The sequence below is a fragment of the Rhyacophila brunnea genome, unplaced genomic scaffold, assembly GCF_057557595.1.
Source record: "Rhyacophila brunnea isolate RB1 unplaced genomic scaffold, BYU_Rbru_1.0 scaffold_14, whole genome shotgun sequence".
Lineage (NCBI taxonomy): Eukaryota > Metazoa > Arthropoda > Insecta > Trichoptera > Rhyacophilidae > Rhyacophila > Rhyacophila brunnea.
Genome location: NW_028232796.1, coordinates 16,493,732 through 16,520,100, shown reverse-complemented (window position 1 = coordinate 16,520,100; position 26,369 = coordinate 16,493,732). Strand labels below are relative to the sequence as shown.

Sequence of the window (26,369 nt, the reverse complement as noted above, 5' to 3'; positions counted from 1 at the left end):
AACTCTTGAATAATAAATAAGTTACTTGTTGTATATTTTTCTTCGTATAATAAATTGATACTCCACACGATTTAAAATCGTATCAACTAAACCCATCATTTAATTGGAAAGTTTTTATCTGATAATTAAATAATAATTGTTATAAAGCATAAATTGCATTTCAAATACATGACCATCTTTTCTTTCTTCTTAGGGAATGTGGTATAAAAGACAACTATATAGTGACGAAATTACGAGACATGTAATTATATACTAGTAGTGAAAATTCAGACAATTTTTCTTGCAAACAAGAAAAAACTAAAAACTTTCATATGCTTCGAAAACTTTACCAAAAATATCTAAAACATATTGTCATCAGTCTGTCGATTAGATATAAATAAAAAGAATTTCAAGTTAAATCTTTTCTTACTTTTACTTTCTTTCTTACCTTTTCTTCAAATCAAATAATAAAATCAATATACAATTGGTATTATGATACATTTAAAAAATGATTTCCATGATTATTAAACTGTTGACAATTATTTTACAAATATCATTAATTGCGAAAAAAATGATTAACAAATGCTTATTTTATTATGTAGTTTTCTTTTCAATTATTTTTGTTATTGTTTTTACATCAGTACGTAGCTATTAATTAAAACACATTTATCAGTAAATTGTATTTATCTAAAAGTCTCCTATTTCCATCACTAGATGTCTCTAATACCCATTACGCTTTCATTTTCGGTTCATTTAACCTGCATCCATGGAATATCACAAAGAGCTTTTTAACATATCATTATGATGTAAACGTTTTCAACGCCACATTGTGAGGGCAGTCAATAATAATATGTGTTATGCGTGGACAGTTGCAGTTGAGTGGGTCGGAAGAGGCAGTAGGGGCGAGTGGGGCGGCATCCCCCCTCACGCAGCGTTCCCTACGGCTGGAGCGCGTGGCCCAAGCTTTGCAGTATGAACAGGACCAGCTCAGAAGGTACGCACACCATCTTATCTTATCCTCGTCTTCATACTGACTAATTGTTCTACAATTTACACAATGACATCATCATTATCAAAAGTGTATATAATATTCTTTCTTCCAAGAACTATGCATCCGATGGACTTTTCTGTTTCAATTTGTCACTTTCAGATACTGCAATCTTTAAATATAAAATAATTCATATCATTTACTTTTTTTTTTAAGTTTGTGGATACAAAAAAAAAATACTGATACAATAAGACAAAATTTCATGTCACCATATCCAGTATATTTCCATGTCCAAATTAGAAGTATAAAGCATCCGTCTGCGCAGCTGTGGGTTGCGGCTTCGGGCCCCGTGTCTAATAAAATTCACATGTTGTTTTTTTTATGCTAATTTTTTTTGATCCTAGCCCGACTCAACAAATTGATTAAATGGCTTAAAACCAGTTAGTAAATAATGTCTTTTGAGTTAATATCCACTCTGTGAAAACTCAAATGCCTATGAATGAAAATTGTAATTTGCTTTTTTTACAAAGATAAGACAGTTTTCGTTCGTAAGCTGAGAAAGTGGCACTCTATAGAACAGAGGTTGTATTAACAGACTTTTTAAGAGAAAGGGTTGTTAGTTCTTAGCATTCACTCAACTCAGTGGGTTCTTGCTCTCAATCAAACACACGTTGGAAAGATAACATGTGAATTTTGACACAAGATTTCAAACCCCCTCGCGCGCGACCCAGATCTTGGGAGGTGGAAACTCTTGTTACTACTCCACACTGAGTGCTTTTACATATTGCCTATGAATTTATAAGACAGGTGAGTTCTAAGTTATCTGATCAAGCTAAACGAGAACTATCAAAATTCTCCCATTCACCTAGATCGCTTAGATTACTTCAGTTGACTAACAGTAAACCGAAACCGTATCGCATTCTTCAAATGGTTCGTCTTACAGCAATCGATTTTCTGAATGATCAGATAACAGGAGGGCCCCGTTTACTGTATTTCCAACTATTGGATTGAGAAATCATTTTAAAGAAGATGGTGGTGAAAAACTTGCTCAATATGGACATTCCCACTTAAATGAGAATGTCTTTATATCACTTAGCAGTTAGCATAACTAAATACACAATGGTTTGTAACGACATGTAATATGACTTTTCCAATAGTGTCCAGTTCATAATAATGTGGATATAATTTGTTTCTATGCTTACCAAATCAGAAGAACTGGAGCGTGCGGAACACTTTCCGGCTTCCCGATCCACAGGTGCTTTCCCTATCCATTTGTTTCCAGCGGCACTCTCTCTCTCTCGCTCTCTCCGCCTCCGCGAGTGTCGAGCGACCGTATTAGCACAATCACCAGTAGTCTGGCCGACCCGTTTCACTTTGACATTCCTGATTACGGCGAAATGTGCCACAGATCTGGCAGACATTTGACCTATAACAATGCCGAATCTTCAGTTAATGATTATTTATTACACCACCCGAATCCGTGTAATTCTATATGTTATATCAACTATGTTTAAAATACTTCTGCATTCTGTTACTGAAAATTCCTATCAAGGATAAATCAATGTTTATTTTAAAGTTTTTTATTGTAATAAAAAGCACCTTTTTTTGATAGTACTCTCTTTCATTCCTACCAGTATGCATCTGTAGTACAAAAGTACTAAGCAACTGTAATGTCTGTTTAGGTATTTCCTGCACACATTACAATATGACCAATGCTTTAAATGTGCTTTATTTTCGTCATACGTAGCACACTTGCTTGCACCTCTCTATGCTTTGCTTACTTTTAAATTCCTTCAGTTAAGTAGGTATTTCTTTTGAAGTATCTCCGTTGAATCAGTATCAAGCTACATTTTAAAATATTCCAATTGAAGACGTTGAACAAAACCTATACTAGACGGAGCCTATTTTTTCTGCATTGTGGATTCATTTGTAGCAATCTTCACACTATTATCGTATCGATACTAAATGAAAAAAATGGCAGCTATAAACAATCCTGCCATTTTTTTCAATCTACCAACTTACAAAATGATGGGAGCTACCAGTTCTACCACACCTAAAAACATTTGAAAAATACCATCAAGTGATCTAATACTAAAATTTCATGAGGCTCCCTCTAGTATATTCCAAGCATTGTTGTTTCAACACTATCCCTTATTATGTTGAAGTAATTTACCGAGTTGGCTATTCACCCCAGCTAGGATAGACTATAAATGACGTAGGATGAGCGTAGTATTTGACCCGGCGTTGTCTTTTTGTCGTGTGGTGTAGCTCAAGCCAAGAGTCATTGGGTGTGATGATGGGATCTCCCGCATCGGCCGCCGCTCAAGCAGCTGCTCAGGCCGCTCATCATCAGAAGAAGAGGGGGATCAAAAGCTCCCTCGGAAGATTCTTCAGCAAAAAGGAAAAGGTCAGTCTTCAATTTATCTACTAATCTATTTTCCAGATAGCGTAACAACGATCGATTGCTATAATCTGTCAATTCAGCCACTTATACATTTTCTAGAAATATTTGTCTGTGGTTGATCAAACGGAGAATCGCTGAATTTCTGTCTTATTATCATATATGTTTGGACCGCGAATATATTTTACTATTCTGTTAAGTGGTCATTAAATTAAATTCAGACATCTAGCAACCTAAAGTATTATATTATTCTTCATAATCATTTCACCTTTTAAATCCATTCATTACGGAAACCAAAAATTCGTAAAGCCAAAAAACCGTAATTCTAGAAACAATACGCAGGTAAAAAATCTAAAATTGCATTTTTCTGAAAGTTTTTTGGACTTATGAATACATTGGCTCTGAGGTCCAGAAATTTGTTATCAACACCACAAATATTTCTGAATATATAGATATGAGTCAAATTAAATACTCAAAATTTTTACTGATTTTACTGTAAGTCGGGATATAAAGCATGGTATTATACTCATACAGATGAGCTCATTTATCAATCGATCATAACATTTGATGCAAGCAATTCTGTTTGGCAGGCCAAGGGTGTAAAAGATTCTCTGGGCGGTGACTTTGGATCGATGTCGACCATGAGCGGGCTGTCGCAACTGGGCAGCTCCTCGTACTACCCCTGCGAGGGCCCTTCCTCCATGGAGCCCGACCTAGCCGGTATGGGAATGATGCAAGGAGTTCCACCGCACGCCCGGGCCGCCGCGCAGGCAGCGGCCGCCGCCAAGGCTGACTACGGCAGGCAGAAGAAAAAGTTCGTACCAACTCTAAACTCAATATATTACTTTCTATTTCTTTTAAACAAATCGTCGCTGTAGGATTGGTTTGTCGAATAGACCAAATGTCAAATGTTCAGGAGACGAAAAATAAATTTAATTATTCTATATTTAAATAGATGAAGGTATTTAAATTGTTGTTTTTACATTTCATTTCATTACATTTTTCATTACAAAGCAATTTAAAGAAAAGGATGGTTCTGGTCCCATTTAGATACAAAAAATCATTCTGCATTCAAAGGTCGATTTTGACAAAAACGGATATTCGACAAACCAATCCTATATAGCATTGACATTGTGTTTAACATTAATACCTCGTATCTGACATTCAATACTTTTTACAGAGAGAGTAATAACTATTAAAAGAATTTTTTTAATTTCTCAAGGTAGCTGTATTTTTGTTTTTAATTAAATTAATTACTTGGTTTCTTATAACATTTTATTTCCCCATATCGAAAATTTTTTATGTCGGATGAGGTGTTGTAATCCTATTACGAACAAAGCAATTTATTGTTTATAATATTTTAATAATAAAATTAAATAGGTATGTAATATTAATTCCATAAATCAGTTTTTTTAGTCAACGGCATTGTATTTCAGTTGTCACCATGTCATGTCTATAAAAATAAATTATTTGTCCCTGCTTAAATATTCTACTTACAGAACATAAATAATTTTTAAATTAGTACATATTACTATAATTTTAAATATTATTAGAATTAATGAATTGTCACGCCTTCAGGCATCTGCTGACATTAATAAATTTACATTAACATTTTATATATTACAACTATTACATTTATGTAATATTATACTGTTGTAAAGAATAATTTGTTAATCAACAACTTATCATAACAGATAGAATTCCTACTAAAACATTATAAACTTTTTGTTTCATAGAGAAGCTACTTCAGTCAGCATCAAAGTAAATATTATATACGCCGAGATTTTCATAATTTATCGTCTGAAAAAATTCTGAGTGAAATCCCATTTCCCACAGCTTCCTCGGGGTTACTTGAGTGTACTGTTTTTTTATAATGACATAATGTCCGTTATAAAATAAAATGGACTATGAAATGATACATATAACATATTGCTAGGACAACTATAAAAGGGCTCCAATGATTGTAATGACTGAAACTGTTCTGTTTGTTTCTGAAGCAGTAGAGAAAGAGATTACCGGCACGAGCTGTTGGGCGAGGCGATGAAGGCGGGCACGCCATTTGCGCTATGGAACGGCCCTACCATCGTAGCCTGGCTTGAACTGTGGGTGGGCATGCCCGCGTGGTACGTGGCCGCTTGCAGGGCCAACGTCAAGTCCGGGGCCATCATGAGCGCACTCTCCGATCAGGAAATTCAACGAGAAATCGGTATGACAGAACACCCAACAAATTAAATGAAGGCATCAATTTCCACTCCATAGAACATGTGGCTTTCCATAATATGGTGGATAAATGATTTTTTTTACCAGCAGCATTAGCCATTTGCCAAACCCATTGGATCCTTGCGCTGGAACAAATGCATTTGGAAAAAACATGTATTGTATTGCCACGGCTTTAAAGGCATGCGCTCTACCAACTTGGTCATAATGGATGCTTATGACAGCAAACAAATATTGCTAGTATGAGAGAAAATATCATATAACTACAAGGACGTTTCGATAATATTGAAGGAATGGATCGTGGTCTTATTTGTATAGTAAACTGTGATTTTTGATCATAGTGCTGGTTATTGTTTATACTTGGAATGTAGTATGGTAAATTGATGGTAGAAAATGATAAATATTTCTTATTGAAAGAAATGGAAATACGTTTATTAATTATGAATGAAATATGCAATCGAAAATCTTCATTTACTGTGAACACTCTACTCCCCCAAATAATGAAACAGTCTTGACCAAAATATTTTGGAATAGATGTAGCATATTACTGTCTTATTTTAGTTGACATTTATTAATGAAATTTTATTTTTAATAGGTATTAGTAACCCACTGCACCGGTTGAAGTTGCGACTGGCAATCCAAGAGATGGTGTCCCTCACCTCCCCCTCAGCCCCCCCTACGGCGCGGACCACCCTCGCATTCGGAGACATGAACCACGAATGGGTCGGCAACTCATGGTTACCTTCTTTAGGTGAGTATGCATTTACCTTCTATTCAAATTTTACACTTAATAAAAGAATAATTTTTCAAATTGCAAAAAAGCAAAGCGAATGAAAGAATTGTTTAATTTATAACTATTGTAAACTATTTTATTCAGTGAAAAATGACTTCTGTGTGTCGACAACGAGTGGTGTAATTTAAATTTATTTGTCACGCTTGTTCACAGGAATGCCACAATATCGTACAACCTTTATGGAATGTTTAGTGGATGCCAGGATGTTAGATCACCTCACTAAAAGAGACCTAAGAACCCAGCTCAAAATGGTTGACAGTTTTCATAGGTAAGTTTTCAGGCAATAGCATTAATGAAGGTCATTTTTATCTGTTTTAATTAATATTAAAATTAATTAATAGAAATGTAAAAGCCATCTCTGTGGACCAAGGTTTTCAAGCAGAGTACTTTATGACGGTCACGCCGTAAAACCCAAGTACCTATAACAAAGTGTGCCGACTACCCTCAATATTGAATCCACGTTACATCTAAGTGACCAACTTTAATGTATATTATTATTATATTATACAGACGTAACTATTGAAAATAACATATTCTTTGACACGTGTATAAGTTTATCCCATATTTTTCCACATTCAAGAATGGTAAGCCAGTTCCCATTAATTTTGTGTTCCCTGCGTCGTACCCATTTATTATTACATCCAAATTGTTAACATCAGTAATTTTGTTATTTATGTTTGTGAACTTGATAATTTTTATCTGTCAGTTTCTGCACTGTGGCCATTGACTGAATATACCGTTCCATACAATATCTGAACAGAAAAATGGTTACTTTTGTCAAAAAAGATTATAGATACATATCTCACAAAAATCTGTAAGATCGCCCTTATTGCAATATAGAATAAGTATTTACAACAATAATTCTTTTATTTTAAATTAAATTAACAATATTGGCATGCGCAAATTAATGCTGTTTGGAAATTGACCCTAAGTGCGGGAATATACGGGCATCATCGTGTTGCTGCTGCTGGCAGCAAACAAGCAGCCGACCAACGCAACAATGTGGTAGCTCATTTTGCTATGATTTACAGCAAATGTGTTAGCGGGTGTGCATCGGATTGGAATTTCGGTGCGCAGGACTAGGCGGAGATAGAGGTGGGAGGGCTGTTGCTATAATGGGCAGCCAGCACTGCCAGTGTATTTTTGACGCGGCAGCACTGTGTTGCTGTGTGTGCATCCAGTATGAGTTTTGTTTGAAAAATTGGGGATTTCCGAGTTGCGCCTGCTGGCAGCAGCAAAATGATGTTGCTCATGTTTTCCCCACTCTTATTATAATATATAATGCATAATGCGCAACGATAGTGGCGAACCTATCGAAAAAAAAACAGACTACACCGAGTATTTATGATGCTTACCAATTTTCACAACCATCAAAAGGCATCATAAAATGACAAAAATGCATCTCGCTTACTCTTGAAGAATGAGATTAGCAAGACAGTCAGTGTTAGTACTTTTATGTGTAAACAGTTAGTATCGCGATAGTTGAATTTACATGCTGTTTGTGCCAGTAAATCTATGCACGTGTACAGGTGCTATTGTATCGAAACAAATAAACCTATATATTATGAGCTTATGAACCTTTGAATTTTCTCACATTACATAATGTCATGATTGACAAATAAGGTGTTTTATGAACAATGAAATTAAAGCTTTATTGTAATATTTTCCAGGACAAGTCTTCAGTTTGGAATTTCCTGTCTGAAGCGATTGAATTACTCTCGGTCTCTTTTGGAAGAAAGACGACGAGCGAGTGAAAACGCCCTTCAAGATGTTCTCGTTTGGACCAATGAGAGATTGATCAAATGGATAGGACAAATCGGTCTCAAAGTAAGTCATCTTAATACATATTTACATTGACGCTATCTAATTATCTGTGACGGCTTCTAATTTTATTTTGATTTGTAGGATTACAGTAACAACCTTTCGGAGTCGGGAGTTCACGGGGCTCTTATTGCGCTCGATGATGGATTCGACTCCAACAGTATGGCGTTAGCTCTTCAAATTCCCACACAAAATACACAGGTAAATATATACATACATATACCTATACAAAGGTAACTCATAAGAGCCTCTGAAACATATTTTTGGCTTGCTGGGCGAGTGCTTTGTCCTTTAAGTTAACGAACCTTGTAATTAAAATAGGACAAAAATGTTAGTTATGTCCTCAAATCATCCAAATAGATACATAATAATATTATGTTTCTGAGTCTGTTATGTATTTTCAATAAAAATAATTAATTATGTATATGAATTTTTAACTATCTTCCATAACTTGCTGTAGGACAAGAAATTAAGTCATATATTTATACCTATTATTTTTAATTATATTTGAACATTTTGAACATTCAATGATTTTATTCTGGTAAAGTATTTGTCAAGATTCATTGAAGTAATATATTTCTTTTTATATTATATTAGGGTTTCTCAATTATGATTTTCATCTTTGATAATAGAAGTGGTACTGAGGTTCTTTCAATCGGTAGATTAGAGATACTGAATGGTCATATTATAAAATTTCAGGCACGGCAACTTTTAGAAGTGGAGTTTAGCAATCTACTGCAGGTGGGCACCGAGCGGCCGCACCAGCGGTCGGGGGAGCAGGCGCACATGTCAGGCGACAACAGTATGGCGGCCAAGGCTTCCTGATACACGGCCACCATCAACTAAGCCTGAGCCCACTCAACTGAACCGCTCTACACATTCTACCCGCACTCCGCCAACTTTTCTTCAGGACCCTTCAGGACATGACGCTCATATGCTGAACAATTTTTAATCGTGTCTCCGAGTGAGTTTCGTATGCAAACGCGATACCCCGACCAAAATCTACATTCCTGGCTTACGACCTGAGAGTCGCAAAGCGAGTTTACGACATAGTAATAATTGAGTGCTCAGTTAACGGTAACGCAGACAGACAGTTTTTTCCCATCACTACTGTTGGATAAGTTTATGTGCATCAATTTAAACTTAAACCGCATGAAACCGTGAAGCTCACTTTAAAATGGACGAAATCAATTTGTCGGGTCGTCTGATGTAAATCGATGATGCGAATGATGATATCGAATTGAATCGTCTTTTGAAGAGTTTCCGCCGCCAGCTTCCGACGGAGGGCCCGCCGTGCGTATTCAAGAATAGCCCGTTTCGCGGTCCCGCGATAGTCTTAAGGTGACTGCTTGTTGATATTTTAGTGTAAGTGATAAAGTGTAACCAAACAGTTGACATTTCAACGCCCAGTTTTCTCTAGTCTTTTATACGATACGTTTCATTACCTGCCGACTGTTTACGTTCGTTTTGCGTTAATTTTACGGACGTGCGATTCTCGGACGATTTTTTCAAATGATAGATAATATTTTCTTTTAGCGAATGGTACTATTACTTTTTTATGATAATTAGTTTGTACATTAAGAGAATGTTAAATGTTTCATGTTGTATTTTCGAATGCCATAATTTTTTTTTTTATGTTTTAAAAACTACCAAATTTATATATTACATAACGATATGTAAAGTGTGCGCGGATTGACAGAGACAACGTTAGACTCGTACGTATATATAAATTAAATTACCATAAGTCTTTTTGTAACTCTACGAAAGTCCTTTTAAACTTTCTACTGACATTCTGTAATCGGGAATGTTTCAAAATGAATTTCTCTTTTGTATAAAATGCTTACTCTTCTAATGGAATGATAAAAAAACACCTCGGTCAATCCAATCCGATCACATTATTTAAAGACAATTGTGTGCAAATTTATAAAATGGTGATCAAATGACTTGAATATAGTGTACCGTACCGTCTACGATTTTTGTTATCGACTAATTAATTATTCAGTACACTTAATTTATTCGACAATAATGCCAATGAACCTCTTTTTATGCTCTAATCTCAAAAATAATTACTATAATAATAATATATGAAATGATTTTTAGGAGCTTTTGAAAGTCTGGGTGCTTATTCTGGATGAGAGACTAATCTAAATCTCTCCTGTATTATATTAATCTAATCGTATCTCGAGAAATATGTGAAAGCCTCAAAACATGTGCAGATCATTTTAAGGGATTCTATTATATTTCGAGAACTGCTTTTTTATTATTTGGCTATCGCGATATATATTGATGAAAACATTTTATAGATCATTCCGTATATTCACATTCATTTTTAAACGATTACCGCTCATTTTTCCTCCTGTTGTACATTGCTGTTCTGTTTTAACTGTAAATAGTTCATTTTATATTATCAAATCGCCTTTTTATAACAGATAATATCATTGATACACATCACATCTCTAGTAAATCAGTGTACATTCTTCATAATTTATATCATATATATATTTATATAATATATATATTATAAATACATACTATACAATATAGGACAAAAATAATCCTATTTATATGTCGCATTAGTGCCAGATTTATATTTATCTTGTAATTATTATTATGTACTTATTATTGGTAATTGCTAATATGAACAATAATTGTATTGTTTCTACGTGGCGTACCCTGACTTACAAATAATGGATTTTGTAAATGAACTTTTATTCAAAGATTTTAGACATTTCTTCCTGTGTGAAATTTTTAAATTCTTATTTTCGTTTTTATTCTAATCATAACTTTTAGTGTTCATGAAGCTAACGGTACACGTAATTTGGGGAGTAATAATTGTAACGTTTCTGTCATGTGAACTGTATCCCCGTAATATGAATTTTTCGCTATTCATTCTGGCTGTAAAAGATAGAATTTTGAAAATAATAAATCCTTTACAAATTATGTTAGAAATTGAAGTGTTAAATTAAAAAATCATTTTGGCCCATGCCGCAGAATCAATATAAATCTAAAAATCATGAAACTTTCATAATTCGTTAACGATTATATTTTCATAAAGAGAGCGATCTTAATTTAATGGTCGGACTGATGGATAATAAAAAGTTACAATAGCGTTTCATGAATGTATCAAATTAATTTAGCATTTATTATGTTTTGTATAATAATATCAAAAATGTGGTGAGGCGTTTACCAGAATCGAATCCATGTTTCCAGTTAATGAATTACGTATTAGGTATTCCAATTGTTTTCAAATAAGTATGTGGTATGAACGTTTCAATGACAATCCAACAAAAAATATGCACTGCAACACGAGAAGGTTAGAAAGCATTACAAGGATGAGTTAAACTTTTCCGTAATTGATGTATTATTAAAATATGACTACCTAATCGGATACCTAGTCAAAAAATTTAAGAGGAAATGAAGACAAAAAATACGTCTTCGTTGCAGCAATTCCCGTAGAATTGATTTGAATACAATGTCATTAAAATATGTTGTACCGTTGATTTGTTTGTAGTTAAATAAATATAGATTTAGTGACATATCAAAGTGGATAAAATTATTCTAGAATGATATTGATTTAATCAAAATCTCATATCCTTTCGATATCCATTGCAGCGTAAAGGAGTTTAGATATTTATCGTAAGAGTGGAAACATGAGATCGATCTGGGCAAATATTTTCCAAAAATATTACATATTGAGGTGGTTAGCAACTTGATAGGAATATGTAGGGTTAGGCTCAAGTTACCTAAATTATTGATGATTTATGTTATTACTTATTAAAATAATATATTTATTTCCTGAGTTAATATAATTTATTGTTAATATTATTTTAGACAAATGCTAGACGAATTTCATTGTAAACGAAATATTGTAAATGTATTTTTTTTATATATAAATGACTGGCTCCCGATATGAATAACAATCAGTAAATCAATACGTATAACTCGTATGAGGTCGCTTAATAATTTTATTTTTTTATTTTTGTTAAAACTTCTCTGATGGAAGAATATATTATTATTACCAATTATATTTTTTTAAAGCACTTACCGGATTCTTAAGGTGTGAGTGAAAACGCTAGTTAAGCACAAATACGCAAGTAAAAGCAATAAATATTTGATGAATCAAATACATTCTGAAATATAACATCATTTTGCAAAATGATACGACCCTAGAACGGGCATCGCTGTCGATGTAAACGTTTTATTTTTTTTTACTTTGGTGCCATAATGCATTGGGACAGGATTTCAGAGACAAATCTAATTTGGCCATTGAGAACATAACAATTTGTAAATCATTATTTTAAACGAATGATGAATATTGTCACCGATTAATAATAACTCAGATTCATACCCTATGAACCGCGTATTTGAGACAAACCAATAAATATTTCGCGCCACTCGGAAGTTTTGCTCTCCGACCTGTTCATTCTGTTTATCCTACGCATTCGAGGTATCTTCCTATGTATATGAAAGTCTCTTAATATTAATTCGGCGACATGTAAATTTATAATATCCAATGCCGACGAGAATCGACTAAAGATCGAACGCGAGTAAGAATATTGTTATCGATGTTGATAGTAAAATTTATCCGCAGACTTCCTATGACTTTCCTAAACAAATGTTAGCTCACGTGTCGTAAAATAATAAAAACAGGCAAAGTCGCTTTATGCGAACAAATATGGTTCAATCCGAAAATAATAATAAATTATCGTACCCGATGTTAAGATACAAACTATTTATTTTGCTATACCCGATAGAGAATAGACTTGATAGTCTAATAACTGCAGTATTACCTTTAGAGAAATGACATTTAGGTAGGAACAGAAAGTAATATAATTATATAAAACTATAATTTTACGGATTCAATAGATGGACATTTGTAATAATAGTTATCGTGTAAATAATTGACCATTATATTTTAGCGTAACCTGCATTCAAATCTTTGTATACCGATAGCTACCATTTTTCCATAAGAGGTTTTTCATATGTGCCGTGAAGGCATAACTATTTTATTACACGTGTACAATTTGACGTTACATAAGTTATTATACCTTTTTAATTCCTTTCATTTGTATACCCCGTGCTCTGTAGATTGAGTCATATCCTATCAGTTACCATTTTGATAAAAAAAAATGTAAATAAATATAATATAATATGGTGACAATTTTTAAGTGATCATTTAATACAAGAACATAAATAATTAGAAGTAGCCATAATGTACACATGTTGATTAAAAATAAATATGAAACTATTCAAAAAATCTCTTTCATTTATTTTGTACTTTCCATAATACCATCACTGTCCAAGCCAATTGTCGTAACCCTCAAATATCAAATTTGTGGGCATTGGATTTACTTATTATTTTATATACTATTTATTTATTATTTTATTACAAATCGAGAATTTTCTTTTATCGACTCACCAGTGGCTTACAGCATTTATTTGGCTGGAATATTTTTTATCATTACAAATGGCTTAAAAAATTGTTTTAAATTATTTTGATATGAAAATATAATTTTTTGGGATTTATGATACTCCGCCAGTTCGTGTAAGAGTATCCAATAAGTCCATTACCATCAAAATGTCACTTCTGTGAAAAGTGAGGATTACGACAATTGGGCTGTACAGTGACGATACATATATATATACATATATATATTAAAGAAAGAATGGAGAAGGCCTTCACCCAATATTAGAATTTCTCATATTGTGATAAGAGTGGTATAATTCTTTTAATAACCATGTCCTTGCTTTTTCGTACAAGGTAGTTGTTAGTAATTTTGGACAATCACAAACACCCAGGCTTTGAGAAAAACACATAAATATTGTGTCCTCACCGGGATCGAACCCAGAACTCTCGGGCGGAAGGCCAGCGCCTTACCCACTGCACCACGAGAGCCGCCTTGGTCCGAACACATTACCATCATGTCACGTGCTATCACGCTGAGGGAGATAATCACTATCGAAGGTAATGTAGGTGTCGGTGGGCACAGGTGCAGTATGAGCAATAAAACTTACCATATTATGAACAACCTTATTCCACTCTCGAAATTCATAATTTTTCTTTTTGTCCATAGCTGCTTTTTCTTCCCTTACAGTGTGTCTTAGTTTATCTTACACCCACGGTAGAGCAGTAGTAATGTCATCTGGCGCCATTGGGTCACGGGTTTTAATCCCGCGTCTGACAAAACTCAATACGTATTCAATCTAGACAAAGGACACAATGAATTGGCTGAATGGCTTGTAAAAAAAGTTGGAGGCCCATTTGCCCAAAATGAAGTATGAGTGAAAATGATTTTATTTAAACTATGGTTTAATTGGTTGCTACAATTCTTAAAAACTAAGATGTTGAAAAAGTAAACCGACCAATCAAACAGATTCAATCCCATCGGAGACAATCGGCGCCAATCTGATGCCACTGACGTAAGTATAAATTAAAGCATTTCAACACCTATAAAAGTTTTGAAAAAATATTTCAAAATAAACCCATAATTAAGAAGTTGCAAGTTTTAGTTTGTAACCCTTGTCAAATTTAGTCTATTGAGTTCACTTTTTTTCATTTTAAATGTCTTTAATGTGTTAATAAAAATAAAATAGTTGTAAAATAACCTAGTCCTTCACTGACCTCTCCAACAAGTCAACAAGTAGGATTGGATTAGATAGAGTAGGATTTTTTTAGAAAAAATTAACATTTTGGGTTTTTTCCTCTGCAACCAATGAGTCTTTTTGATATGTTGAATCCTGGGGATCGTAAACATTTCGCAAAACCCTAACGCACAGACATCATCGATAACCTTTGTTCCACAGCGAATGTTTGTGTACTTAGCCATTTCATTGACTTTTCCTTTATGTATTAAAATAAACTAATCACTGGGGGGGCTAAATAAATTTCATTCTACTACATTTTTCATTGTTTTTATTTATCATTTTATATGTTTTACACAAATGATACTCATAATTCACATGTAAATACAAAACATAAACAATATCATGTTGAAAATCGCATGTATGTTAAAATGAAATAAAAATAAATCTTTTCTAAATTTTTTTTTTCCTTTTCAATCGTTTTGATATAGGTACAAAGATATTATATTGATTGATCAATCCTTCTTTTTTCCACCCATTCTGCTGATTGCCCTGCAAACTTTCTTCTTTAATTCCTTTTGCCTTTTCAGCTTCTTCCATGCCACAACTTGATTTTCTTTTTTATGTTTTTGTATTCTCTCGGAGACAGCCGTTTTGGCCTGTTGCTGTCTCTGTTCGTAGTTAGTCTTGATCATTTTCATAACATTAGAGACCTTCTGCTCGTGTGGGCTCTTAATCAATGCTATTCTATTCTTCGTTACATCTCCCTTTTTACTGGTGAACACTTTATTTTTAGGTTTGTCCTTGTACGGTAAATTCTTCTGCAAAGTCTTCGGTATCATCAACGGTTTAAACACTTTGGGCTCTCTTTTAATGTCCTTGTAGAGCGAATCTATGTTAGCGTCGTATTTTATATTATTTTCTCTCTTCAATTGTCCCAGAGTCTTCATACCGGACCAAACATTTTTCTTATCAATTTCGAGTAATAAATTCGTAACAGGCGTATAGAATTGAGTGACGTTTACTTTAAACCATGTTCTGCAAAACACAATATCGCTTAGCAATATCTTGTCTTCAAAGGTCGCCCGGAAGCATCCTTCGGGTTTGTTAATGGCTCGTTTAATCTGTCCCCTGATTCCTGACACAGTTTTTATTTTGGCTCCCTCAAATTTAGCAACTTCTAGAGAACTGTTAAACATGTCTTTAATAAAAGCCGTCTTTTTCAATATTTTCAAAGGAGTACCTACCAACTTTAATTTTTTCACTATTTGTGTTGATTTATTGATTTCATTCACACTCCCGGTAGCGGCTATTCTGAAACCCAACTGTTTCAATTGACCGGAATCATTAGAAAGAGTTTGAAGAGCCAAGATACCGGTGTGTTGCGGAGTTATCGGTCCATAAAAGTGCATATTACAGGTGACATGTTCTGGCGTATATTTCAGATATCTGCATTTCATATCATCTTCAATTTTTGAGAAAATCGGAACAGTCTGAAATCTCCGCCAGCCCATGGATATGATCAGAGGATCATTCGTCTTGAGAATCTTTTTATACCATCGGTGTCTTTTTACTTTGCAACTGACGAATCCGACATTTTCTTCTGCCATGTTCAATGAACCCATCAATGTAGGATAGGTGGCATCGAAGTTCTCCACGAATTCGCATGGCAAATTTTTGAAATTCATTCTCACGTACATGCCTGGACGGTAACCTTCCACTTGCACGCGCAGCCCATCGTCCAACTCGTCAAAGACAGATTTATTGAGTTCGGATTGTTTGAGAGCTTCCACTTTCAAATTCTCATAGTACGCATGATCTCCTGTTATTCTATGCTCATCTGGATTATCATATTCTGAATCAAATTTAGCCTTGAGTTTCAATTTCTTCGAAAGTATATCCGCTTTAGACATGTTAGCTGTCGATTTCTTCAAATTAGATTTTTCGGTGTCCTCAGTTTTATGCTTTTCGCCCGTTTCTAAGTCTTCAAAATCACCAAATATGTCTTCGTCGGAATCTCCAACACTAGCGTCATCTAACTTGAGCAAATCTGAGGCGTCTTGTCCCGAGGAGCGTTTGCCTGTCACGAAGCAATTCAATAAGAATTGTTTTGACTCAGAATTGAGCCAATCAGTGGTGACTCCGTGAGAGCTCTTGTAAAAAAGAGAACATTCTTCATTATTCATGTTTCGCTTTTCCTCCTGGACTACTTTTTGCTGTTGAGTTACTTTTTTGAAGAGTCCTCCCAATTCTTCGCTATCTCCATCGTCATCATCAGATATGTCTTTGTTTGCAGCCATTTTATTACTAGGATGAAATATGCCGTAAACAAGCTTCATTATATTTTGTGTTGTACTCTGCCGTTCGAGATAAGCTTTTCCTGCTTTCTCTGCTAAATTTTCTCTCCATTTAGTTTCATCTCGTTCACCGTCATCTAATTCACTGTCGCTTCCGCCATCAGCTTCAAAATCATTATTCTCCCATGGCAAAGCTTCATTTGCCTTAGAATCATTATCATCTTCATCGCTAGACTCAGATTCATACTTAATTTTCTTTTTGTTTAATTTCTTTCTCTTATTTTTGGGAGCTTCCGCATCATCCGAGTCGCCGTCAGAGTCTGATGACATATCGTTTTCAATGCCAGAAGATTCATCTACATCGTCCAAATCAACATTACCCTCGTTTTCCATTTCCTCATCGCCATCTTCCCGATTGTCTTTGTCCCCGTTGACCATATCCGGATAGATGACATCTCCATCCGTGAAGAGACGGAATCCTGTATTTTTCATTTGATCATCCACCGTCTCCTTCTGTTCCACGACACTCTTGAGCATGGCCTTCTTCTCCGAAGTAGATTCATCTTCCTTATTTTCTTTGTGCGAATGGGAACCCTTTAGCTCAATATAGACGGCATCTTTGTCATAAACAATACCCCCGACGCCGGAAAATGGAGCATAGATGAGTCGCTCCTTTTCTAAAAGGGTCCTTTTTTTCTGCACGTCCGGAAGGGGGCATGGATCTGGTAAGAAGCTCAGTTCATTGATTTTCAAATCTCCGACTCCTGGAAAGAAACAACTATATATTAATATATTTCAATTTACAGCAGAATAAATTACATAATTAATTTACTTTTCTGAGTCTTTGAAATTTGCAAATTTATTGATTTCGAGAAAAGTACACAGGTTTACTAAGTTTTCTGAGCTCTTCCATTTCGTAAATCCTGACTATTGAAATAATAATAGGATTTTATGTGTAGTTTTATATAATTTGACATTGCTGTTTCTTTTGAATTCTTCTCTGTAATTCGCATGCTTTTATTTCTCCTATTTGATTTCCTTCTTCATTTTCGGTATTACACCACTAGAAATAGACGTCCTGTCAATTATAGACCTGAGACATGTTTTTAAAAAATTTAATGAAAACTGAACATAATCCGGTACTGTTCGGTTATACGGAATACAGCGGAAAACACATTTTGAAAATACCCGATATACTGGATTATTTGTTAGTTTAGGTTAGGTTTGGTTAACCTAACAAATAATCCAGTTTATCGGCTATTTTCAAAATGCGTTTTCCGCTGTATTCCGTATAACCGAACAGTACCCGTAATCCTAATAAGTATGTACTTATAACTAATTTGATTCAATTATCGATTCACAATCAATGCAAAGTATCTACTTAAAATAGTGGTTTCTAAAGTGGCGCTACCGACTTGTGTCATGCATTTTTTTTAAGTAGTGATCCATACTGTTTGTATAAGAACAAACAAACAAAAGCACTTTAACCTTGTATTTTCAATGTATTATTATTTCTGACGGACTATGGGATCAAACTGATGAAATATATAAAATAGATGGTAGTCCGGAAAACTACTCAACAACATGGCACAAATAAATAAGTACCATTATAAAGTAAACAAGATGAGATATATAGCGGCACTCACCAGCAATATGCATCATGGCATCCTGAACCAACGGTACACCTCTGACATATCCATACAGAACAACATCCCGGTTGACCCGAGGATTCTTCCTAATCAAATCCTGATTCGTAATATCCTCCATCCGGTCCGCTAAAACGTACGCATGGCTTGTTCTCCAACTCAGTTGTCTGAATTTCATCACAGATATAAACCGTGAAAGATTCTTTACTTCATTTCTTAAATATTCACCATGCAGTATACCAGATAAGTAAAACAACTTCGCCCCAGAGTAAACCTCTGTCCAAAATCTATGCTTCAAAAGTTTCTTCTGGCGTTTCAGAGTTTTCACGTTTTTAATCATATCTAGATGTGTCAACACGCCCATGATTTTAGGCATACCGTGGACCTGGCATATGTTTAAAAATTCGAAGATTTCCATCTCAAAACCGAAACTGGCGTCGCATAAAAGCAAGACGAGGTCGACACATTTTGCAATGTCAATCATCGAATTAATGTCGTTATTGCATTCGATTAACGTGATTCGTCGCTTTTTAGATGTGACGAGAGTTATCGGCCCCTTAATATTCGTCACATTTGTTTTGACAAAACTTTTGATGAGATTGTTAATCAACGTCGTCTTGCCAACCTTTGGAGGTCCGACGATTGCGACTACGATAGGAGGCGGTTCGAGGGATGTTTTGTCTACGACAGGGATATGTTGCTTTTTAGCAATTAAATCTTCTTTTCTTCGAAAACTCCGCTCCGCTCGAACGGCCGATTTAATTGCGAACGCTTTAGGATTTCTCTGTCGGTCAGTTAAGTTTTCATCAGTTTTCTTTTTCGATTTCTTTTTGTCAGCTTTTCTTCCTGAATGGGGATCTCTGTGCGATTTTTTCTTATCAAATGCATCGTCGTCTGCCATTTTTTAACTCTTTGTAATCTACTATTATTGTTATATGCTCATTAATTAATGTAAAAACTGTAATAATATAACAAAATAACCTCAATTTCAGACACTCACGCGTTCTTGACAAGACAAGTGTCACTTTACGCATATTATCTATAGTCACAATAGTGCTGCCAGTATATTAGTCTATGGTGCTGCCATTTACGTATATTATCTATGGCTGCTATTATGCCAATGGCGCCAATAATTTTTTAACCACGTGAGGGAAAAGAATGAAGTACCTGGCAACAAAAAGTACATGTTTCCGAATTGAAAAAAAATTTTAACTTTACTTTGCAATTAAATCTTTTTCTGTCATAGTACAAAAAGACTTGTGTGTAACTTCAAATGGTCACTCGAAGTATATTAGTCTATGGTCACTCGCTATTTAGGTACGCCGCTAGGTACCTACCTATATCAAGGATGAATGAAATAATGGGAAAAAATTGGACAGATTAGGTAAACAAAAAACGAGGCCTTTTCAGTTGAATCAAAAATGGTAATATTCTCTCATTTAAAATGCATGCATGAAATATGGAGTACCTAGTGAGCCAGTGCGCATTGGATCAGCGACTCAGGGTCTTTTCCTGGCTGCTGTTCTCTCCGTCTTCGAACAGTAAAGTTATCCACAATAATTTCAATCATGTGAATAATTAGAAAATTATGACAGTTATTCTTAACACAATGAAAAAAATCTAGAACTTCCAATCGGCACCTACCAGTAGGTGGATGAATATATTCATACTTAGTAAACTGGGTGTACAAATGCAAATGAAGCAATTAATCAGTTCAAATCCGAATTGATTATAAGAACATGTTTTGCCTTTACTTAGAGCGATGATATTATTATCAATACCTAAATATGGCTTTTGGAGAGTAGAATTTAAAAAACCAGACCCGTCACCATTTTATTTAGTATTGTTTGCAAAATGTTGAGTTTATTGGATTACCCAGCTTAACTCAGACTGAAAGAACACGCCTAAGATAAAATTCATTCTGCCATGCTGATAATATATTAATTTTGACCTATCAACTATGTATTTTACTATCAAAATATTAAGTACTTACTTACCTACCTATGTAAAGGTCTTTTTTTCATACAAATCTATTTTATTCACAACCGGGGCCGTAGCAAGGTCTTTTAGCGCCAAGGGCAAGGGTTAGATTTTGCGCCCCCACAACCCCACCAAAAAACAATAAAAACGTGTTTCCTGAAAATAACAATTAACCAACCGACCTTGCTACGGCCCTCAGACACAACACAGTCAAGTTCATCATGACCGGTCTGGCCAGTGGTTTATTTAAAAACTTTTAAATAAAAAGAGATTCATACTTGGATTAGAGAAAAATGATTCAATGATTATAATTATTTATTTATTCAGTTGAATCATTTAATACTATCGACCGAAGGTACTTGATGGAATTTGAATCATATCAACTGAATATAATATGTAATTAATATGTTCATTACAAATTTTAACTTTTCAGTTTGCATGAAAGAAATTCGTTAATGATACGCTCATACCTCAGTGTTTCGGTTGGTATTAATAAAATACTCACCGCCCGAAAAAAATGTATTTTTCTACCCTTTTTATTGAGAAATTATCAACAATTATTCAAACATTAAACTTTAATATCAAACACTAGCCGCTTTTGTTTGTCTAACAATATTGTTTGGTACTGCATCCCCCATGATGCTGATTAGCTAATTTTAAATGTGGTTTTCAATATTGGATCTAAATAAATATATTAGAAACATGTTCTCAAATTTTCCATAGAATCCTATGACTAATGCACAGTATTACGCAAGAGTCTCGCATTTCAAATGTTTTATACCTTCTCAAATATTTATTACTAGAAAATAAAGATCAACTTGAATCCATCGCTCCTTTTTTTATTATTGCGAATTCTAAAATGAGTTATGCGCAAGGCCTAATTGGACCCAATCAGTCCAATCGCTTCAACACCGGGCCTTGTGCAGTACAATAAGTGATGATAATAAAAAATATATATAATAGGTATTACAGTATTTTATTCATCAAAAAGTATAAATTCACCGTCTTTGTTTTCGTGTTTTGGCAAGTAGAGGTTGACTTAGCGGTAATTTTAATACAATAGCGTTACCGGCTACATGACCACCCACCACGCGAACCATTTTAGTTAAATGGATCACAGTAATATTCAATGCCTGTGACAATAAATTCAAATCGGGTATCAAATAATTGTTCACTAAAAAAAGCAATGTAATAATATAACAGATAGTTTTATCCTTCAAGGATATTGGCCGCGTTCTCCCTCTGTCACTAGTCATAGAAAATGTGTCAAATATAAATTTATTCATCAACTCTGAGTAAGGACACACAACATAATCAGTTTTTCTTAAAATTTTATAATCGTCCGATACATACTTTATTAGGCAATCAGCATAAAGTAGGAGGGCACCGAACACCTCTTTCAGTGGACTCATTGACAATTTCAATTTTTCAAAATAATATGCTGTATATTTTGTGATCACTATCTCATGCGACTCACTCTCTAGATAAGTATTAACAGTTACTTTGAGTATTTCAATTTGTTCCTCTGTTAAGAAATCTTTAATCTTGTAAACATCCTTAACATTTGCAGCTTCTCTGTTTATTGGAGGAGTGTATTTATCCAAAGCATTAACATCTGGAATGTTCTCAACCATATCCGTTGTGTCGATTTGATTCTCTACGACAGTTTTTTCTAGTTGATCTTTCATAGCGTCGATATCAATTGCTGTACGCTTTGCCTGGTCTATCATGCGTTTACGGCGTTTTGATCCAAATTTATCGTTGACATCTATTTTCGGAGCATCTACTGTATCATAGATGTTTGTTTGATCCGTTTCTGGAACCGCTTTCAATAAACAGGAGCCAACTTCTATAAGACGAACTTTCCCAGTATTTCTATTCCGTGCAATGATCACATTTCGACTGTAATCATTAACATTCTCGGTACCAGTGTAGATCATTTCATCAATTGCCATAACAACTGTTCTTTGGGGGCTTTTAGCTAACTTATTAATATAAATGCCGCCTTTACAATCGTCAGTTTTGACTTTTTGAAGAGATCCATTTTGAAAATCAAGTAATATGGGGTAATTTTCACGTTTACTATATATTTCCATTTTTCAGAAATTAAATCGAACCAATACTTTATTGAAATCGATGTTCGGAGCTATTGGCAAACCAACTATTATTTTTTTTAATAATTATACCTTGAATCTTCTCGAATTTTTACACAATTACTTCGTTTGACGGATTGGATTTGACTTTGACAGTTAAAACACGTGTGTTATATCATAGACTAATGTTATGTTACTGCCAACAGTGCCAACCATAGACTAATATACAGTGTTGCCATCTTTTCAAAGTGGAATTATAGTACAGAGCCTACAAAATTATAGTGCTTGGGGAAAAAATATAGTACGCGTTGTCACTGTTGAAAATGTATAGGTTTTTTGTTTCTCAGAAAAAAAATAACAGAATTTGAGAAACTCCGAAACCCTTTTTTATTTAGGTACCTCTTCCAACCAAAAATGCTTAGGTACCGAAGAATTCAAGAAATTTCATTTTAAACCGTATTCAAGGGATTTTCGAGCAATTTTTTCAAAGTTCTCAAAATCTTCTAATATTGCGAAATTATAGTACTTTGCACCAATTCATCAAACGGAAATATCGACATTTTAGTACTTTTCACATATTTTTTCCGATATTCAAAAATGTAGTATTTTGGGCATCGTACATAGGTAGTACGCGGACCAAAATTATAGTACAAATACTATAATTGAAGTACGGTTGGCAACACCATTAAAAGGTGCGTTCCAGCAACGTTTCCAATGATTTGACCGATTTGACATTATTTTACAAATTGGCGCAATACGCATCCGAAGTAAACCGGAAATAGTTTGAGATTTGACGTTTGGATTACTGTTCCCGCACACCAAACCATTCTCTGACCGTCAAACGTTGTTTGGTCTGAAACGTCAAATCACTTTTGACAATCTGCCAATGTGTTAACCGTAATTTATTATATTCCGTATCTGTCACTTTCTTGACAAATTGCATTACCTTTGAATATTATAATATTTTTAGGAGTAAGAAAAATCAAGATGATAAGCATTCTTCGGCATTTATGTATCGTGAAATTTCCGTATTAATATTTTAGACATTTACACGGCAGAAGTTCAGTTGAATTTGATAGGTACCTATAGGCAGGGTTTCTTTTTAAAATAAATGTGCCGGAACTCACTTCTTGACGGACTTCTTACCTACTAAAGAAAATTATATTCAAATATCATTTAAAGCAACTTTTTTTATGCCACGAAGCGCATAAAAAATTAAACAAACAAAAAAAATACAAATAAACAACTACTTAACCCAAATGAGTCCAGGGGCCTTATGTTAGAACTTGCGAGTCCAAGTCGCCCGGTCGACATGACGTCATATGACATCATTGTGACGTACTACCGGAGTGATAATAGCATTCGAGAAATTAACGCTGCTCAAACACTGGCGTTATCCATTGTCCCCATACACAAATAGGTGTTTCAGCATGTTTGAGCCGTGTGCGTTGGGCGGCTTGCCTCGATCGTGTATTGGCTTACGTCACAATTACGTCATGTCGTCGGGTGACTTAATGTCACGAGTTAAAACATAAGGCCCCTAACCCAGATTGTTTGTACCAATATACCGACCCATAAACTGGCTTTATTAGTAAGTACTTAATATCAGGGAACTCGGAAATAATTTTTCTTTTCTGTGACTTTATATGGATAAGTAAAGTTGTAAAAAATAAAATACATAATTGTAAAACAACATATATTTGAATACCCACGTTGGCCGCGCGGCTTAAGCATCGGGCTATAGCGTCGTGGGTCCCAGGTTCAAATTCTGGGTCTGACAAGTACACATAGGTATAGTTTTTCAATTTGTGTATGAGTCAGAGTATGGACCTAATAGGTTGAGCAAATGGCTGACATCCATTTCCAAACAAAATCTGTCAATACAAACCTCCACTCTGCAGAGGCCCGTATTATGTTCCTATTAGGATAGGACATGGTAGAAAAAGAAGATATTTTAAATATATAGGTAGCGATTTCCATGGCCCCCACATCAATAATCAATCACATAAAGCGGGCCCCTACCGACCACTAAGGTTAAAGGCAGTATGAAGCTCTATAGTAGCGTTTTTCAAATTGTGTTCGAGGTAAAATTAAGGGTATTCAGTGTATTAACAAACATTAACCAAAAAATGCAATTACAGTATTGTTAATTTTATGATCAGAGCAAATTTGTGATGTGCGTTTATCTCACTTATCTGGTCGACCCCCTAGACCTAGACTACAGCTCTGTCAGCCGCCCCTTTGTGGGGGCCATGGTGGTTTCCAAAGTTTAGTCCAACTCTCGTCTGGCGAGTCTATGGCCGAATGTCTTCCAAAAGTCAAGAGCTTTGTTTTACTTTTTTCGAGCAACTTATTTTCTCAGTTCGCTAAATTTTCTTCTATTATGAAATTATAGTAGGTAAGTACTTACTTTTATAGCACCAATTTATATTATAGTAAGTAATATCAAAATTTAAGTAGGTACATTTTTGATGTTTTTTTATGTCGAAATTAAATCTTTAACATAAAAATACATCTTTTCAGATATGAAAATTTATAGTATTTTGGACGTAGGACGTAGACGTGGACGTAGACGTGGACGTAGACGTACTACTATACCTTTTTTGACGTACAAAGTACGCGGACCAAAATTATAGTACAAAATGCTATTATACTATAATACGGTTGGCACTACTAGTGCCATCAGTGGGTCTATTCTATACTTATCGAACACTAAATTGATAAATAGTATCAAACTTAGGGTAGGTTTGTATCAAAATATTAGCACTTATTGTAACAATTACACGAAGCCGGTTTTTATTGTTGCAATAAGTGCGATATTTTAACAGCAGCAAGATAGGTGCTGTTAAAATATAGCACTTATTGCAACAATAAAAACCGGCTTCGCGTAATTGTTACAATAAGTGCTAATATTTTGATACAAACCTACCCTAAGTGTGATAATATTTTTCACTTTATCACTTTAGCGGTCGATAAGCATAGAATAGACCCACTGGGGGGTGTATCAGGCATACACCTAAGAGGTATTAAATGATTTGTATGCAGTCCAGACTGTAGAAATCTGTTGGATCGACTGCTTAACAAAATGGCGGTATGTCATGTGACTGGATATTGTAGAAATCTACTAGAACTACTGTTACAAAATGGCGGTGAAAAATGTGACCAGCTATCATAGATGTTATCCAGCTATATTGTACATTTATATTTGCCATGTGTAATAAATATTTTTTTTTATTCAACGAATAATTACAAGATTTAGAAATGTCATACTTACGTCATATATAACACTTCACTTCTGAAAAATATATAACTACTAGAAAAAATCTTTTTGAAACAAATACGACACCCAGCAGGATCGTGAAGGATAAAATAATTATAATTTATGTTTATTATCTCTTCATTCTCTATTAATGTTTCTTTATAAAATAAATATATTCTTTGAACCTTGTGTTTATCAAGTGGAGAAATCTTATTTCAATTATTTCCAGTTATTTAATTATCCTCTAGATAATTTATTAATAATATTTCATATTACAGAGTTTTTATTGTGCAGCATGTTTATTAGGTATATT

At 34.4% G+C, this 26,369-nt stretch overlaps 3 protein-coding genes across 13 annotated transcripts in view; 1 reads left to right on the top strand and 2 right to left on the bottom strand.

Moving 5' to 3' along the window:
* The window catches only part of Liprin-alpha (PTPRF interacting protein alpha), a 662,751-nt gene extending 652,494 nt beyond the window's left edge, over positions 1-10,257 (top strand). For 9 of the 11 annotated variants that reach the window (XM_085941974.1, XM_085941973.1, XM_085941971.1 and 6 more), the window contains 9 exons: positions 849-973; positions 3,236-3,374; positions 3,959-4,182; positions 5,366-5,574; positions 6,181-6,336; positions 6,532-6,646; positions 8,049-8,205; positions 8,284-8,400; positions 8,899-9,158. In XM_085941974.1, coding sequence (XP_085798100.1) covers positions 849-973; positions 3,236-3,374; positions 3,959-4,182; positions 5,366-5,574; positions 6,181-6,336; positions 6,532-6,646; positions 8,049-8,205; positions 8,284-8,400; positions 8,899-9,024 — 1,368 coding nt within the window. In that variant the 3' untranslated portion in view covers positions 9,025-9,158. Of the gene's footprint in view, positions 1-848; positions 974-2,177; positions 2,223-3,235; positions 3,375-3,958; positions 4,183-5,365; positions 5,575-6,180; positions 6,337-6,531; positions 6,647-8,048; positions 8,206-8,283; positions 8,401-8,898 lie in introns of all 11 variants that reach the window. The other 2 variants (XM_085941966.1, XM_085941972.1) reach the window with 2 other exon arrangements.
* Positions 10,258-15,095: 4,838 nt separating this feature from the next.
* Positions 15,096-19,747, bottom strand: LOC147075665 (ribosome biogenesis protein BMS1 homolog). Its single transcript, XM_085941978.1, has 2 exons — positions 18,725-19,747; positions 15,096-17,842 (listed from the first exon to the last, which is right to left on the bottom strand). Exons 1-2 carry the CDS (start codon positions 19,623-19,625, stop codon positions 15,297-15,299), a joined length of 3,447 nt encoding a protein of 1,148 aa, XP_085798104.1. The 5' UTR covers positions 19,626-19,747; the 3' UTR covers positions 15,096-15,296.
* Positions 19,748-21,661: 1,914 nt separating this feature from the next.
* Polr1E (RNA polymerase I subunit E) lies at positions 21,662-22,939 on the bottom strand. The gene has a single exon (XM_085941979.1). It carries the CDS (start codon positions 22,798-22,800, stop codon positions 21,703-21,705), a length of 1,098 nt encoding a protein of 365 aa, XP_085798105.1. The 5' UTR covers positions 22,801-22,939; the 3' UTR covers positions 21,662-21,702.
* Positions 22,940-26,369: the final 3,430 nt, after the last annotated feature.